An 18530-nucleotide genomic window follows, 5' to 3' on the forward strand; every position below is an offset into this window, starting at 1 on the left:
AGCTTTGAGCCAACCTACTAGCTGAGAGGGTAGGTGAAGTCCTTCTAAGCAGTTGAAAAGAAATTCCCAAGAGATGGTGTCGAAAGCTTTCGCTATGTCCACCTTTATGGTAATTCTTTTTGGCCCTTGTCTCCGATGATAACCGTTCACCAGCTCTCCTGCTAGAGTTGTATTTTCAACTAACAACCTGTCCTTTACAAAAGCTGTTTGATTCGGGACAATGAAGGAAGGGAGGAGAGGCTTCAAGCGACGAACCAGAAGCCTTGCCACCAGCTTATAGAGGGTGTTAAGACAGCTGATGGGGCGATATTCCGAGATTAGTGAAGCTCCAGGGAACTTTGGCGCAAGAGCTAGGATAGTAGAATTGGTTGATGAAGGCATAAAAGAGTGGTGGAAGAAGTGAGAGACTGCCGCAACAACCTCCTGCCCAAGAAAACTCCAAGAAGATTTGTAGAAAGCTGAAGTGAGGCCGTCGGGACCAGGGGCCTTGTTTGGATTTAGTTTGAACATCAGAGTGGTTATTTCATCAGCAGATGGAATGGTAATCATGGAAGAGACTTGAGTTTGAGTTGGAGAAAAGGCGCATAATCCAACAAACCAAGACGGTGGGGAGAAAATCGCAGGGACATGAACAACATCAGGACCCAACAGATTACGAAAGTGCGTAATAGCATGAAGACTCATCAGTTGAGGGTCAGTAATGATGATGCCTGAAGTCAGGACAAACGACCTGATCGAGTTGTAACTGCATCTGGCTTGGAAAATCCTGAAGAAGTAGGCAGTGTTCTGATCCCCTTCAATCAACCAATTGATCCTTGATTTTTGCCGAAAATAACTTTCCTCTATTCCACGAAGAAACACCCAGTTTTCATGGATGCGCCTTTCTTCTTGGAAATTTTCTGCTGAGGGATCATCAAGAGCTTGCACCTGCACAGATTGTAGCAAACTATTAGCTTCTAATACCCTCACTTGAATGTTTGAAAAATTTTCTCGATTCAGTTGCTTTAACACTCCCTTAACACTCTTTTGCTTCCAGCTCAGTTTTGTGAGGTTCAGTGCCAAACTTCCGGCTTGACTCCATGTCTCAAGTACCAGTTGATGATAAGAGGGGTGACGGGTTAGGTAGTTAAAGAAACGAAAAGGCATGGTTCCGGCTAGGGGCAGGTGGTGGGCTAGATCAAGGACACAAGGGCTATGATCCGAGAATAGGGTGGGGTAGAAAGTGGCAACACAGTTTGGGAAGATAGAGATGATGTTGGAGTTGACAAGCAAGCGATCAAGCTTCTTTGCTATGGGACCTTCCGGACAGTGGTTACTCCACGTGAAGCGGGGACCTTGAAATCTCAGGTCAAAGACTTCTAGTTGCTGTAAACAGTCTTTGAACTCTTGCATTTGCAGTGTAGTGACATTTACTTCCATGAGGGAATGTTCCGAAGGATGCATTATCTCGTTAAAATCACCTCCGATGATCCAAGGTTGCAAGTGAAGCTGATACGTTTGACACACATCAAGAAGCTCAACCCATAAGTCAACTCTTTCAGCTCTGAAGTTTGAAGCATAGACTGCTGTATAGATAAAGGGAGCAGTAGCAGGTAGAGTGACTTCACAAGTAATTGATTGACGAGATTGATGCAAGATCCTGACGTTGACATCATCCCTCCAAACAATTATAATTCTTCCATCATCATCGGAGGCATGATTTGAAGCAAACCGCCATCCTCGACACAAGATCGACAAAAGGTTGGTAATATTCTGATCTTTAATATGGGTTTCTAGAAGGACACCAAAAGAGGGCTTATGAAATCTAATCCAATCACAAAAAGGGGTATGCTTGCCCGGGTCATTTATTCCTCGGACATTCCAAAAAAATAGTTTTGTACACATTAAGAAGAAGGGTTAGGCTCATCCATAAAACCAGATGAGTCTAGGGTAGACAAAAGAGAGAACTGATTAGTGGTATAAGGGCAAATAGGAGGACGAGAGGAGTTTGAAAAAAGGGAAAGGTTATTTGGAGGGGAGATGGATGGGTCAGAACGGGAGCGTTTTAGAGATGGTTGATAGGTGGGGCTAGGGACATCTAGAGAAGGGTTTTTAATGGAAGCGAAAGAGAATGGCGGAGGGACAAAAAGGCTAGAGGAGGAAAGGGGTTTCAGGTTTTTAGAAGTTGAGGGCAACCCAGAATGGATAGTGACCGAAGCGACAGAGTTATTTGAACCCACAGGAACAACAGGACAAGGTTCAGGAAGGGACAGAGAAGGAGATGGAACACTGGAAGAGGAGGAGGGGTGGCTCTTTAAAAGTGTTTTTGTAGGGGTTTTTGAAGGAGTTTTTGTGGGGGTTTTAAGATGAAGGTTGATGCCAGAGGGGGTTTTGGGGATAGTGGGAGTTTTATTTTTTGAGGGGTTAGCGGGGGGAGCCTTAGGTGGAAGGGGGACAAGAAGACAGTTGCGAACAACATGTCCAAGTTCTTTACAATGGGAACAGGTAGGTGGGAGCCAAGGAAAGGAGACAAGAACTTCAACTATCTCCCCTGACTGCCTAGTGAACTCAACAACATCAGGTAACGGCTTTGTGAGATCAACCTCAACTTTGGCATGAGCTAAAGTGAGGCTAACTAAGTTCTTTGTGAAATCGTCGGTCTCTTTAGGTTCTCCTACGAGCCCCGCAACCAAACTGAGTCCTTCCTGGTGACGAAGATCAAGAGGGATACCAGTAAGATGCGCCCATATTTGGATTGATGAGAAGGAGGGAGCCAAAGACTTGTTGGTCGTAGTCCACTGCTTGGTGTGGAACAAGGAGTCCCCAACATACCAGTAACCTTTTTCCAATATTTTTTGCTTCAAATAATCACTTGTGATGCGAACAAGGAGACTGTGAGAGGAGGGATTGTTGTGAATCTCCAGTCTCTTGCCTTTTCCCCACAAGTGGTTGAGGACACTTTGAATCTGACTAAACGGAGGGGATCTTCCATTAAAGACACAAACAATGAAGTCTTTGTGCATATCAGCTCCTTTTTGGAAGACAGCATCAGGAATCAGTACTGAAGGTCTACCTGAAGCAGATATAGTGACAGGGGCAAGTCTTTTGAGGGATTTATCTTCAGATTTCCTGATCTTTTCAACTAGAGAGGGGTTGGGGACAGGTTGAGAGTTACCAGGAGGAACGGGATGGTTAGGGTGTGGAATAGAAGCATGGGGCAAATCCTCATCGCCAGAGGTACTGGCTATAGTTGGGGTTGGAGACAAGGCTGGGTTAGTTTGGATAGGGGAGCTAAACTTGGGAAGTAACACAGTGAATTTTTCTTGCAAGTTGTTTGTGAATTCTGTAGGTGGAACTACAGTAGTTGAAGGTTGGATCTGGAAATCTACAGTAGCACCTACAGTTGCATCAGATCTGGTAATGGGATCCGCAACAGAAACAGGCCCCAGAACCATTTCTACATCGACATTGCAAAGAGCAATACCAGTTTCAGAGAGACCAGCAGAGATCTGTTGGCCAGTTGGATAAGGAGAGACAATAGTAGAGTTAACTAGAGCTTTTTCACGACGGGTGGGAATGGTTGGGGAGAGAGGTGGGTATTGGGCTAACGGGAGATTAGAGTCAGGGGGGTCAGGTGGGATGAGGATTCTCTTATCACCGGAGGCACAAGACGACGGAGGCGAGACGGATGAACGGCGGCCTGAGGCCCACGGGTTCGACATCGATAACTGAGCCAGAGAGCTTTTGACTTTTTGACCTTAAGGTTTTTGTTCAAATCTTTTCACAGTTTCACAGTTTTTTTGGGTAAAAAATCAAACTAGTGGTTTCAATTAACTTTAAAATTTCATCTAATCATATCGAATCTGACTGAATTAAACTATTTTTTTTTCAAATGTGTATTAATTTATTTATGGATGATAGAACATTTTTGGGACATTTTTGTAATAGCTGTCAACTATCGGCTATCGCCTTACGGGTGACGTCGGTGCATAGACAATGGCCAAATTACTCATCGTTTGATTTTATTTTTGTAAGGAGGTGAAAAACAAAATGACGTCAGAGTGGGTCCCACGTTTTAAATCCACGCGCTTTGTTTGTCCTAACTATATTTTTTTTGTTTTTTGGTTGGTTCAAGTCTCACCAGAAGGACTTTTCTAATTAATGGGACACAGGCAGGCATGCATGCAGAGTGGCCTTTTTGTTTTAAATGGTTCCAACGGTACTGTGATTAACTACGACGCGTTTCAGCTGCTGGCTATGTTACGAGGGAACCATTTAAAGCCAAATTCAAAGGAAAATGCGACACGTGTACATGATATTAATGTTACTCCTAGCACTTTAGAGCAGTTTAATTTAATCTCATTTAATTAGGCTTTAGTTAGGCTACCACAATAACAACTCCCTCGGTAAAATATTGAAATTCTGTTGACCTTCGAGGCCTTTAAGACATCAACAAGACAGATGATCTTTTGCTGGCAAACATTTTGTTGAAAGCATTTACCTTTTGTCTATTATATTTTTGCTAAAACATAAAAATAATCGTATTCTACGTTAGAGCTTCTCTGCATTTTCACCTATATCCAACGAACGTTACGTAAGGCGTAATTGTCATATTCTGCTACTTCACACAAACTATTGTTTATACGGAACCCGTGATCAATTTTCTTGGTGTTACCACGTTAAAAGACTTTTGCTTAACGATGATATTACGTTATTAGTTTCCGACTCCCTGATGATGCATGCATTAGCGAACTAGTCTCGTCCATGCTTAAAATGCATAGAATTACAACTTTTGTGGAAATAAACAATCAGTTAACTCATCTTTTCGCTTCAAACCTAGTGCACCAAATTTTGCAAAATCATAATAAGTTGCCTTATAATGTTTATCTAACCTAACATCCTCATGACAAGATCATTGTGCATGTTGCAGACAACACGTACGAGCGTCGAGCAGCGGTAACGAGTATCCATTTATCATTATAATCAAAAATCGGTTATTGTTGCATCTTGTCTAATTGTTGCATCTTCTTATGAAATTAGAAATTAAAGATGAAAATACAGATAATAAAATAATAAATAAAGACTTATTCTTGGGTTCACTCCCTAGGGTGAACCTCTAGGTTCACCAACCAATAGGATTGTTTTATTTTAGATTCGAAATCTTTTAAAAAAGGAAACAAAATATTTTCTCAAGTTATAAGTTATATTATATTTTAAAAATAAAAAGGTTAAAATAAATAAATTTAAAAAGTAGTAATTAAAAAAAAATATTTTTAACATTCTCAACAAAATACTAAACTCTAAATCCTAATCCCTAATCCCTAAACCCTAAATCCTAAACCCTTGGGTAAACCTTAAACCTTTAGATAAATCTTAAACTTCAAATCAAAAACACTAAACACTCAAGGGTTTAGGGTTTTAAGATTTAGTGTTTTTGATTTAGAGTATGAATTATCCAAGGGTTTGGAGTTTACCCAAGGGTTTATAGGGTTTATGATTTAGGGTTTAGGAATTAGGATTTAGGGTTTAGTGTTTTGCTGAAGACGATAAAAATATTTTTTTTTTTTTTAAATTTGTTTTTCTCTAACTACTATTTTTTCTAACCACACATGGATTGCAGACGTATTTGTGTTGTTGTCATATCAACTTATATGAATGGTGTTTTGTGTACGTCTGTATGTGTGGTATCCATATGTTGTTTTGAGTAATATTAAACAAGAATAATAATGTTAGTTTGGCTTGAATGTTAATTATCTATTTTTCACTAGAGAACAATTACGTCATTATACAACACGAAGTAGAAAAGCATGTATATACATTATATGTTCCATACATGTTATACTGCTGCTGCATATACATAAATGATACGAGCATATAGAGCAGTACATATAACATTAAAATTTTAAATACACACCAACATATGACAATTTCCAATTAAGAATGGTCATTACTCCTTAGCACTAAATATAACCAAATTTCATATTTATTTATGAGTTATTCTTGGGTCCACCCCTAGGGTGAACCTCTAGGTCCACCAACCAATAAGATTTTATTATTTCAAATTCGATATTTTTTAGAAAAGGAAACAAAATATTGTCAAGATATATTATGTTTTTAAAATAAAAAGGTTAAAAAAATTAGAAAAAATAGTAGTTAGAGAAAAACAAATTTAAAAAAAAAAAATATTTTTATCGTCTTCAGCAAAACACTAAACCCTAAATCCTAATCCCTAAACCCTAAATCATAAACCCTATAAACCCTTGGGTAAACTCCAAACCCTTGGATAATTCATACTCTAAATCAAAAACACTAAATCTTAAAACCCTAAACCCTTGAGTGTTTAGTGTTTTTGATTTGAAGTTTAGGATTTATCCAAAGGTTTAAGGTTTACCCAAGGGTTTAGGATTTAGGGTTTAGGGATTAGGGATTAGGATTTAGAGTTTAGTATTTTGTTGAGAATGTTAAAAATTTTTTTTTTTTAATTACTACTTTTTAAATTTATTTATTTTAACCTTTTTATTTTAAAAATATAATATAACTTATAACTTGAGAAAATATTTTGTTTCCTTTTTTAAAAGATTTCGAATATAAAATAAAACAATCCTATTGGTTGGTGAACCTAGAGGTTCACCCTAGGGAGTGAACCCAAGAATAAGTCTTAGTTTAATCAGTCTTCCTAACCGTAATTGTATTGGTCCAGCATTTAAAATTCTAGTCATTTTTGAATTTGAATTGAATTGTGTAAATATCTCAGATTTTCAATCAACGTTTGAGTGAAGATAAGTTTAAATTAGCAAGTTAATTCGGTCTAGTTGCTTTCTACATTTGTTTGAAACATTAAAGAAGATAAGTTTAAATTAGAAGTTAGATTGGCAGCTCAAGTTATTTAATTAAGAAAGGAACATGTAATCTATAAAAAAGTATGGTTATACAGAGATAATGCTTATTAATTATTTGGAGCCAGCATTCATATAACTAAGACGTGTTTGGCTTTTTGTAGTAATAGGGTTTCGTTTAGATATGTTTTCACGTTTATTGACACACCAAAAATATGTATACATATGAAGATGTTGACTTGCTTGGTCCAATTTCGATTTGTATATTGTATACAAAATCACCAAATAGTATGCACAGCTAGAATATTACTTTCCGGCATAGTTTAACGTAGCATATATTAAAAAATCGGCTAGTTGCATGACCGAATACGAAAGTTTGATAAACCAGCTATGCAGCTTTTGTTTTTGGGCCAAATATTTGTAGGAAGGAATTGTAGTACAAATCGTGCAGTTAAAGTTTCATAAACTGTAGACAAGTCGTCACAACACTAGATCTGTTTTTTTTTTTTGACAACACACTAGCTCTGTTAATTAAAACACTAGGTTGTAGATTATATTTCAAAAGTTCACCTATGAGGTGGGTATACACACTGTCACATGAATTTTCTTATTGAGTTGGGATATGTTTTTTTGGAATTTGGTGAAAGTAGATATTTTAGGCTGATTATAGCCAAATTAGCTTGATCTTGGATGGTTTGGTCGGTAAGAAATTATTTGTAGATATATTATACGCTAGCTCATGCGAGAAAACGTCTTACATAGATATATGTTCGAATGCCATTTCACACTTTAGAACAAAAAAAAAATCTAAATTCTCGAAATGTATCATCGTTTTGATTTTTTTATGATATATCATAAATGTTTTTATATATAACTTAAAATAAAATCCAAACGCAAGCTCTGGAAAAGATGACGGTTTCCCATGGTTTCTACTTTCTATGAGGAAAATGGAATAGTCAGAAAATTTGTGTTTGTCGAGTTATTATATACGTATACAACACGCAAAAGCTTGTCACTTTCTTCGGACTGCATAATTCACTGACAATACAAAACACACACTAGAATACTACTAACCATTTTCACCTATTTCTCACAGCTTCGAATAGCACATGGTTTGGCGGTCAAGCGTCTTATATTGTGGGAGACCACTTATCCTGGAAGTGTAAAGACTCTCTCAAGATAAGATATCCTTGATCTCTTGTTCATCCAAGGTTGTGTCCTCAAAGTCGAAGCTGAAAGTAGAAGGACAAGTTGGTTCTCGTTAATCACATAGAGATGACTGGCCAAGTAGGGCTGCTTCAACGCTTCCTCTACTTCCAAGTCAATAAAAACATTTTTTTTAGTATTTCATATTTATACCATCCCAAGGCAAACAAAAATACGGGCAGCATCTGTGATATGCGTTTCTCTAAATGAGTGTTTGTTTGAACGTGGGAGTTGCTTTACGTACTTCCGAGAATTATTGCTTCTCAAGAAGTCAAGATCAGTCATCTAGTGAAACTTAGAGCTAACAATACACACAAACAGAGAATTGCTTGTAACATGTGTTTACCTCAGTGCTAAGTTTCAGCTGCTGAACAATATACACATCTTCGAACCTCATTCTCTGGTGGCTCCATTTATGTTTCATTTTAATATCCTGCGTAGATGTGTGAACACGATAATTCAACTATACATCATATATTTACACGCGATTCATCAAACCAAATGGAATCAGTGAAGAAGATATTACATACATGTGGCAAAGAAGCTTGATCTCCCGGAGAGTTCTTTCAGCATCAACTCTGTTGTCAAACGCGTTTTCTATCTTCTTTATCGAAGCCTCTTCGTTTGTTGATTACACAAGAACTCAAGAAGTCCAATTTGGAAGAAAAAGATAACTTCCTTAGTGGCTACTAGTGTCCTACGAACTCGGATCAAGTATAGTCTTAAGATAAATAAAACTAACGAGAAACAAGTCTAAGACTGTTTCGTATCTCATGTAACTGTTGGCTGTTGCTAAGCCGGAGTGAGAGGAGATAAATTAGTGGCTCATTTTGCTTTTGGTGGGCTAAATTAAGAAGAAGCCTTTTTATTTTGATCTTTGGGAGTTTTTAAGTTTTTTAGATCATTTCCAGTGGTTTACTCTATTTTTTTCTCTATAATAGAGTTGAATATTGTTTCAATGGTACTCTATTTTAAAATGAAAAATAGAATGATGAACAAAAGAAAAATTACTCTATATATAGAAAAAAAAATAGGTTTACACTATTATAGAGTAGAAAAATAGTACAATTGGAATATTTTTATTCTAAACTCTATTTTAGAGGAAAAAATAGAGTGGGATTAGAAACTATCTTTTAACTTTAAAATAAAAAGGCTTTTAGATAAGATGTTTAAGAGTCGGTTCTTAACGGAATATAAGAAACTATCTTTTAACTTTTAAATAAAAAAGTTAAGAACCGACTCTTAAACATCTTATCTAAAAGCCGGTTCTTATTTTTTTAGTTAAAAGTTAAGAGACGGTTTCTAATATTTCCCTACGAATCCTATTATATCATGCTCTTAGAGCATCTCCAAAAGATACTCTATAACTTCAAATATGAAGTTTTTTGCTCTCCAAAAAAAAACTTCAAAACTTCAAATTTGAAGTTTTGAGTAGTGAAACTTCAAATATAGAGTTTCACTCCTCAAAACTTCAAATTTGAAGTTTCACATTTTTATTTGCATTTTGGTCCCTACAATCACACATCACTTTTATGATTCATAAATATTTTCTCTTTTATTGTTTTAATCCTTAAAAAAATTATATCTCATAAATATTTAAAACTTTGTTTACAAATTTTAAATTTTACACATAAAATTAAAAAAAAATTTAAAATATTTTAAATTAGATTTAAACAACAATAATATACAAAAGAAACTTAACAAAAATGATTTTAAAAAATTACATGAAGACATAACTATTACACAAATTTAAATTTTACAACAACACTAATAGTTAGGTAAGTTTGATCCGGAATCTTCAAAATTTTCAAATATTGTCCAAAGTTTTTTGTGTAACTGAAGATGGTTGTTATTGTTGTTTTTGATGTCTTCTTCGTACAATTTTTTATTATTCATATCGAATATATATATTCACGAGTATTAATATCATCGAAAATAAATTAGTCTTTTAGCGATATTTTATGTTTCTTTTTTATTTTCTTGTTCCGATCTTATGTATTTACTAGTATCAATATCACCCGATTTTAACAAGTTTAGCTCGTAATCTACGAAGTAAAAATGAGGAGAGCCATTTTGACTTCAAAATATACTAATATATCATATATGCATTACAAAAATCATTTTATGGAATAAGGTATTTTGTTTGAAGTTTAATATTAATTAAGTTATTTTTATTTAAATTTTATATTTCAATAGACTATTTTATTAATTAATATTGTTGTAATATGTTTATATATGCGCTAGTTATTTATAAAAGTTTTATGAATTCAAATTAGTTATGACAAATATAAAGACCGTATTATAAAATACAAATAGTTTTGAATTTGAGTTTGAAATTTTGCTTTTGGAGAAGAAATTCAAATCTAGAGTTTTGAAAATTTCAAAATATAATTTCTGCTCTTAGTCATCTATTTCCACCTTTACTTAGGTTTCACGTGGACAAACCTAAGCCTTTAAAACAAAATGATGTGAAACTAAACGATGTGAAAATCTTACGGCTTGAGGATACTGAAAGGTAAATTACTTTCACATCATCTGTTCTTTTTTCAACGTTTTTCCTCACGACTTATCCTTTCAAAATCATGATTCTTGCCTGTGTGACCTAACCACGCTTACCTAACAATTACAGTTTACAACCATTCAACCAAAACCATTAGTATTGAATTTCAGTTCCTATTTGTCTAAGTCAAAGTAAACCGATACGGACCAACTCATAATTACACCCTTTTTAAAACCAATCAGGGAGTGATGGTTGATAAACCTTAATAATCGTCCACTGTGACGTTATCATTTTCGTTAGTCCAAACGGAATCTATTTGTGCATGGACGCGTTCACACCAGCTGACGATTAAATTAACGTAAATGCCCACCACCAAACATCTCCGCACTATCCACACCCCGAGGCTAATTTCGTCATTTCTCACAAAAATCATAAATCAAAATCCTCGCCTTTATGGTGGGCCCGCCACACGAAGCATGTTTCCTCCAATAGCACCTTGCCAATCTCTACTAATAAAAGGGAGCTTTTGAGGCTCCATAGGGCGTCCACATCAGCGGAAAATTTTTTTCCCGAAAGATGACACGTGGCATAAAATATAGTTTTACATTTTAATATTACTTATTTTCGAAAATTGTAAAAAATATGTAAACATACAGCATAAAAAATGGAAAAACTACATTAAACATATGTAAGATTACTATTTTTCACTTAAAAAAAAGACGGCTTATCTCCATAATATAACATTACCGTTTTATAAAAAAAAAACAAAAAACATTATATAAAATTTAAAAAATAATAATATATGTAAAACATACAACATAAAAATGGAAATACTACATTAAACATATGTAAGATTATCATTTTACATTTAAAAATAACAATAATATGTAAACATACAACATAAAAAAAATGGAAACTTTACATTAAACATATGTAAGATTACCATTATTCACTAAAAAAACGGTTTATCTTCATAATGTAACATTACCATTTTATAAAAAAACGAAAAAAAAATATAAATATAACTATTTGACTATTTGTCCAAGTTCTTCTATTAAACATTGCCGTTTTACATTAAAAATGGAAAAATACGTAAAGATTTAAATATCTATCTTAAAATATAAAATATAGACATTAACTAAATATAAAGTATAAGAAAGAGAAATACTCAATATATAAAAAATATATAATAAGTAAATATTATAAATATATAAATATACGAATTATATATACAATAATAAGTAAATGCACAATTTCAAAAAATGGAAAGAGTACATTAAATATTAAACATCTATCTTAAAATGTAAAATATAGATATTAAGTAAAGAAAAAGTATAAGAAAAAGAAATACACAACTTAAAAACAATGGAAAAAGTATATTAAGATTTAAACATCTATCTTAAAATGTAAAATATAGATATTACGCAAATAGAAAGTACAAGAAAAGGAAATACACAATTAAAAAAATGGAAAAAGTACATTAATATTTAAACATCTATCTTAAAATGTAAATCAATCTTAAAATATAAATTTATTAGCAAATAGAAAGTATAAGAAATAGAAATACACAATATAAAGAAAAATAAATAATAAGTAAATATATAATATAATCCTGAAAGATGACACGTGGCATAAAATACAGTTTTACATTTTAATATTACTTATTTTCGAAAATTTATAAAAAATATGTAAACATACAGCATAAAAAATTTGAAAAACTACATTAAACATATGTAAGATTACTATTTTTCACTTAAAAAAAAAGACGGTCTATTTCCATAATGTAACATTACCGTTTTATAAACAAAGCAAAAAACATTATATATAATTTCGAAAATAATAAATATATGTAAAACATACAACATAAAAATGGAAATACTACATTAAACATATGTAAAATTACCATTTTACATTTTTATTTAAGAAAATAATATGTAAACATACAACAAAAAAAATTGAAAAACTACATTAAACATATGTAAGATTACCATTTTCACTAAACAAAAAGACGGCTTATCTCCATAATGTAAAATTACTATTTTGTAAAAAAAATATTATATATAATTTCGAAAATAATAAATAATATGTAAACATACAATATAAAAAATGGAAATACCACATTAAACATATGTAAAATTACCATTTTACATTTAAAAATAACAATAATATGTAAACATACAACATAAAAAAATAGAAAAACTACATTAAACATATGTAAGATTGTCCTTGTTCACTAAAAAAACGGGTTATCTTCATAATGTAACATTACCATTTTATAAAAAAAAAAAAACATAAATATAACTATTTGACTATTTGTCCAAGTTCTTCTATTAAACATTGCCGTTTTACATTAAAAATGGAAAAATACGTACAAATTTAAACATCTATCTTAAAATATAAAATATAGACATTAACTAAATATAAAGTTTAAGAAAGAGAAATGCTCAATATATAGAAAAATAAATAATAAGTAAATATTATAAATATATAAATATACGAATTATATATACAATAACAAGTAAATGCACAATTTTAAAAAAATGGAAAGAGTACATTAAATATTAAACATCTATCTTAAAATGTAAAATATAGATATTAAGTAAATAGAAAGTATAAGAAAAGAAAATACACAATTTTAAAAAATGGAAAAAGTACATTAGTATTTAAACATCTATCTTAAAATGTAAATCAATCTTAAGATATAAAATTATTAGCAAATAGAAAGTATAAGAAATAGAAATACACAATATAAAGAAAAATAAATAATAAGTAAATATATAATATAAGTAAATACCAAATTTAAAAAATGGTAAATTACATTAAGATTTAAAAATATATATTAAAATTTAAAATATAGATATTACGTAAATAAAAAGTATAACAAATGGAAATATACAATTTAGAAAAAATGGAAAACGTACATTAATATTTAAACATTTATCTTAAAATGTAAAATAGAGATATTAAGTAAATGAAAAGTACATGAAATGGAAATACATATACAGGAAAATAAATAATAAGTAAATAATGTAAATATATAATATATGAATTATATATGTAATAATAAGTAAATACACAATTTTTTTAAAAATGGAAAAAGTTCATCAAGCATTAAACATCTATCTTAAAATGTAAAATATATAATATAAGTAAATACACAATTTAAAAAATGGAAAAAGTACATTAATATTTAAATATCTATTTTAAAATATAAAATATAGATATTACGTAAATAAAAATATAAGAAATGGAAATAAACATTTAAAAAAATAGAAAAAGTACATTAAGATTTAAGCATCTATCTTAAAATGTACTTCTATCTTAAAATGGTAGTAAATTAAATAAAAATGAAAATACCACATTAAACAAAAAAAAAATGTATAGTTTTACATCAAGAAAGTCCCTATAAAACTCATTATTCCATCCACATCAACCTCACACTATTAAGGAAAATTTCAAAGCACTCGAGCAAACAAATGGTTTCACCATCAACTCTTGCCGTCCCAGAAACCTTTAATGACCTTGAATGAGATTTTTTTTATAACAACAAACTTTTTGTTAGGTGGATTCATTGTTGGGAAACCCGCAACTTCCAAAAGCTAAACTTATTCATGGGAATTGAATTGCTTTTCATAGACTCAAAGGTATTCTTACAAATTTAAATTAATCTAATCCATAATTTTATTGTTAATATTCATAATAACTCTTTCATGATCAAACCATTTCAGTTAATAACCATTCAAACATTTATCCTGAAACACTTCCTTCCTCGCCGAATCAGGTATTGGTTCATGTTGGTTTAGTATTGTTTTTGGTTTACTAACTGGTTTAGGATGGTCCTATTGTAAATATAATTTAAGTTTGTTTAGCATATATTATGTTTAAAATAACTTAAATTAAATAATAATAATATTATGCTTAAAATATAATTTTAGAGAGTTTTCAAATATAGTTTACAGAACATTATAGGTGATGAATTTAATTTATTAAATTCGTTTATTACTTAAAACTAAGTTTTTTAAAAAACATACTGAGTTATAAATATCAATGATGGATTGGTGAGTATAACATGAAGACAAAAATATAAATATCTGATTTTCAAGATAAGAAATTCAGCTTTTATTCATATACTCAATATATAATATCTTAAATTATTTTTTAATAAATATACATAATTTTTATATATAGATTAATCTTCCAAACTTAAACTATTATATTATATATGAATAATGTTTTTAAATAAAAATAATTTCTGATTTAAAATAAAAATAAAAACAACAAATGGTTATTTTCAAATAATGGATGTAATTTACATTATACTATCATTTAACAAGTATTAGATACGTTTTGATATATCATTATTTTCTATTTCCAGAAAACAATAAATTGTTAAATATCAATATCATCTAGGTTAAGTATACGAACAACACAAATTCAAACATCACAAAAAATATTTACATAACCATTATAATACAATAATTTAATCAAAAAATACAATTAAAAAATATTAAAAAGAATAGTTATATACTTATTATTTGAAAATAAAATATATTTTTGCTAAAATTTTATTTACCTGGCCAAGGAGATCGACCATCTTTTTATGGATCGATCGAATGTTGAGCATATGGTCCATCCGAAAATACTATGCAGTTTAATAAAATCTCTAAAACATTTATTCCAACACTCAAAAGATAGTTTTGGTAAATATGATAACTAGATAGCCAATAAAATTACAAAAAAATATTTAAATAGTAAAAAATATGTTAATTTAACGTGTTAAAATTTAAAAATAAATTTTAATTATGACATGCATTTTAACATTTATATAAATATATATCATAGCCTAAATATAAATAATTTAACAACTTAAATTAGAAAAAAATAAAAATCCCGGGCGTAGCCCGGGTTAATCCCTAGTTATATGCAAAAATAATTTCGAAAGATTTATTCTTTTCCCACCTATAACCCACCAACTCAGCAACTCTCACATCCGACCGTCCATTTGAAAATCGCGCGTTGAATCTCAGCCGTTGATTAAATTGTCGAATATTGACCACACGATATCCGAGATCCGACGGCATCTAGTAGATCTACTAGAACGTTCGCTTCCTCTTCCCCGCTCGAAACAAGCCTTCTATATATATAAAGACTTCCTCTCCACAACGCTCTAAAAATTAAAGTACTCGTGTTCACCTCGTGCCCATCCAGATTCTTATCTTCCTCTCGAAAAAGGTAAAAAGAAGAAAACTCTCTCCCTCTTGCCTTCGATTCGTCGTTTCTGCTTTCGTTTAGTGGATAGGATCATCGCTATGCGTGGCTTTATCTGAGCTGAATGATGCGTTTATCTTAGTAGATCTTGGATCTGTAGCTACGGTTTTCGCTTTAGTTGATGTTAGCCACCGTCTTCTCAGGCTTCGTGAGCTCATTCTCGTTGTGTTTCTTTGAGATTTTTTGCTGTTTACGAGTATCCATCGTTTTGCCTGCCGTAATCTTGAGCTGAATGGTGTGTTTAGCGTTGTAGATCTTTCGATCTGTAGCTACGGTTCGCTTTAGTTGATGTTAGCAACCGTCTTCTCGAGTTTTGATGAATCAGGCTTCGTGAGCTCACTCTCGTTGTGTGTTCTTTGAGATTTTTTGCTGTTTACGAGTAGTGGTTGTTATGCTGGGCGTAATCTTGAGCTGAATGATGTGTTTATCGTTGTAGATCTTGGATCTGTAGCTACGGTTCGCTTTTAGTTGATCGGTTCTTCGAGGTTTGATGGATTGGGCTTCTTCAGCTCACTATCTTGGCGTTTCTTTGTTATATAGTTTGCTGTTTAAGAGTTTAGTTCTAAGGATTTTACTTGTGATTGATTTTGGTATGACGATGTATTGAAGGCTCTTGCTGTTTATGATTCTCAGATTGTTATCTACAGTTAGGAGTTTTTTTGGTGGATAACGTTTGTTTTTGGAGTAGATCTGTGCGTAGATTTAATATTGGAGCTGATAAACCTGAGCGTTTGTTTTTTTTTTCCAGGTTTTAGCGAAGATGACGAAGAACTACCCAGCTGTTAGCGAAGAGTACCAGAAGGCTATTGAGAAGTGCAAGAGGAAGCTGAGAGGCTTGATCGCTGAGAAGAACTGTGCACCAATCATGGTTCGCCTCGCGTAAGTAACTTAAACCGTTTTCTCAAGTATGTGCAATGTGTTGTTTCTCATGTATGTGTGATGTGCTGTTATCTCATGCTTGATTTGAATTGCAGATGGCACTCAGCTGGAACATTCGATTGCGCCTCGAGGACTGGTGGTCCCTTCGGAACAATGAGGTTTGACGATGAGCTAGCTCATGGAGCCAACAATGGTCTCCACATTGCTCTTAGGTTGTTGGAGCCTATCAGGGAGCAGTTCCCTACCATCTCTCATGCTGATTTCCATCAGGTACATGCTTTACCTCTTTGGTCAGTGGTTGATTTACTCGAGGATTTGGATTTTAACTCACCATGTGCTAATCCATCTTTCAGCTTGCTGGTGTTGTGGCTGTTGAAGTCACCGGTGGACCTGAAATTCCTTTCCACCCTGGAAGAGAGGTTAGTCATGTAGCGAGAATGTAGTCGTTATTTGTAGGAAATACTGTGGGATTTGATTGACTGTTACTGACATTCATATCTTGGTTTCAGGACAAGCCCCAGCCACCTCCAGAGGGTCGTCTCCCTGATGCCACAAAGGGTTGTGACCACTTGAGGCAGGTCTTCTTAAAGCAGATGGGTTTAACTGACCAGGACATTGTCGCTTTGTCTGGTGCCCACACTCTGGTTCGTATATCACTCCCGGACACTTTATCTTTTTTGTTGTTTCGGATTTACAAGTTCTGATGAATGATTGCAAATCATGATTTACGCAGGGAAGATGCCACAAGGATAGGTCTGGCTTCGAAGGTGCCTGGACTTCAAACCCTCTCATCTTCGACAACTCTTACTTCAAGTGAGTATCACAAGCTTCCAGTCTCTTAGGTTTTGATTCATCCAGGATTCAATGCTGATATGTTTATTAACCGATCATCAGGGAACTTTTGAGCGGTGAGAAGGAAGGTCTTCTTCAGCTCCCCTCTGACAAGGCTCTGTTGGACGATCCCGTTTTCCGTCCTCTTGTTGAGAAATACGCTAATGTATGCATCCTTTCTTTCTTAACTTCATAATCTTTTCTTTGAGCTGGTTTAGAGACCTGATGTTGGGTTTATCACAATTTAAAACAGGACGAGGAAGCATTTTTCGCTGATTACGCTGAGGCCCACTTGAAGCTTTCTGAGCTCGGGTACTATTTTGAATCTCTGAATCTGAGTAGATGTAAATTGAATAGTATTATGATATTCTAAATTTGAATCATTGGTTGCAGGTTTGCTGATGCTTAAGCTGTGTCGTTCCTTGTGTGATCCCCCGACACTCATGGCTGTTTTTGGGTTGGTGGAGGGTTTGCATTACGTTTGAACTTTTGTCATTTGATTTGCTTAATGTACTCGGAAGGATCTTCGTAGCTTGTTTTTTTTTGGGTGGTATTATGAGTTTGTCGCAGTTCTGTTGCTCTTTTGCTATGATGCTCTCAGACAATTCTAATAAAACAATTATTCTCAGCTATTGTATCTCTTCTGCCGTGGTTGTTAACCTTTTTGTTTGAAATCTCCTAAACCTGCCCATAAACTTTGAATAAAAAGGTTAATGATAATGTGGCCATATCAAACAAATTGTCAAACTGTTTTGAATAAAGAAGAGAAGACAAGAGAAGAGAGGAATTGGTGTATATTATTCCATGAGTAATGAGTCCTTTATATAGGATTACAATATAAAGCTTGGAGAACAAATAAAGCTTGTGGACAAAGCCACTTGGAGAACAAGTAAAGCTTGGAGAACAAATATATTTAAGATTTGCCATAATGGCATCACCATAATATTCATAACACTTCCCCTTGATGTCTATTATGCGCGTAAGATGCTGCCTCGTTAAAAACCTCACCAGAAAAACCCAATAGGAAAAAA

The 18530-nt window shown here is 32.9% G+C and overlaps 1 protein-coding gene and 1 long non-coding RNA gene across 5 annotated transcripts; one reads left to right on the forward strand and one right to left on the reverse strand.

The window, feature by feature from the left end:
• Nucleotides 1-6436: 6436 nt before the first annotated feature.
• On the reverse strand, nucleotides 6437-9557 carry LOC103871532. Its single transcript, XR_004448357.1, has 2 exons — nucleotides 8552-9557; nucleotides 6437-8454 (listed from the first exon to the last, which is right to left on the reverse strand). It is a non-coding gene; the product is annotated as an uncharacterized LOC103871532 (long non-coding RNA).
• Nucleotides 9558-15542: 5985 nt separating this feature from the next.
• LOC103871533 (L-ascorbate peroxidase 1, cytosolic) lies at nucleotides 15543-18133 on the forward strand. Of its 4 annotated transcripts, XM_009149789.3 has the most exons (10): nucleotides 15698-15753; nucleotides 16226-16274; nucleotides 16538-16668; nucleotides 16764-16938; nucleotides 17022-17087; nucleotides 17178-17312; nucleotides 17402-17481; nucleotides 17563-17665; nucleotides 17753-17811; nucleotides 17893-18133. In XM_009149789.3, the coding sequence occupies exons 3-10, from the start codon at nucleotides 16550-16552 to the stop codon at nucleotides 17906-17908; spliced, it is 753 nt and encodes a 250-aa protein (XP_009148037.1). In that variant the 5' UTR covers nucleotides 15698-15753; nucleotides 16226-16274; nucleotides 16538-16549; the 3' UTR covers nucleotides 17909-18133. The 4 variants fall into 4 exon arrangements, with proteins under 4 accessions (XP_009148036.1, XP_009148037.1, XP_009148034.1 ...); XM_009149788.3 differs by lacking the exon at nucleotides 16226-16274 and having other exon boundaries at nucleotides 15543-15753; XM_009149786.3 differs by lacking the exons at nucleotides 15698-15753; nucleotides 16226-16274 and adding an exon at nucleotides 15896-15937.
• Nucleotides 18134-18530: the final 397 nt, after the last annotated feature.

Source organism: Brassica rapa, chromosome A06 (genome assembly GCF_000309985.2).
Source record: "Brassica rapa cultivar Chiifu-401-42 chromosome A06, CAAS_Brap_v3.01, whole genome shotgun sequence".
NCBI lineage: Eukaryota > Viridiplantae > Streptophyta > Magnoliopsida > Brassicales > Brassicaceae > Brassica > Brassica rapa.

What these genes read in the sequence shown, in the direction of transcription:
- LOC103871533 (XM_009149786.3), top strand. Translation starts at nt 15,911, where the DNA reads ATGTTAGCCACCGTCTTCTCAGGCTTC. An exon ending in CCAATCATGGTTCGCCTCGC is followed by an intron (nt 16,669 to 16,763) that starts GTAAGTAACTTA and finishes TTTGAATTGCAG; the next exon opens with ATGGCACTCAGCTGGAACAT. An exon ending in TTCGACAACTCTTACTTCAA is followed by an intron (nt 17,482 to 17,562) that starts GTGAGTATCACA and finishes ACCGATCATCAG; the next exon opens with GGAACTTTTGAGCGGTGAGA.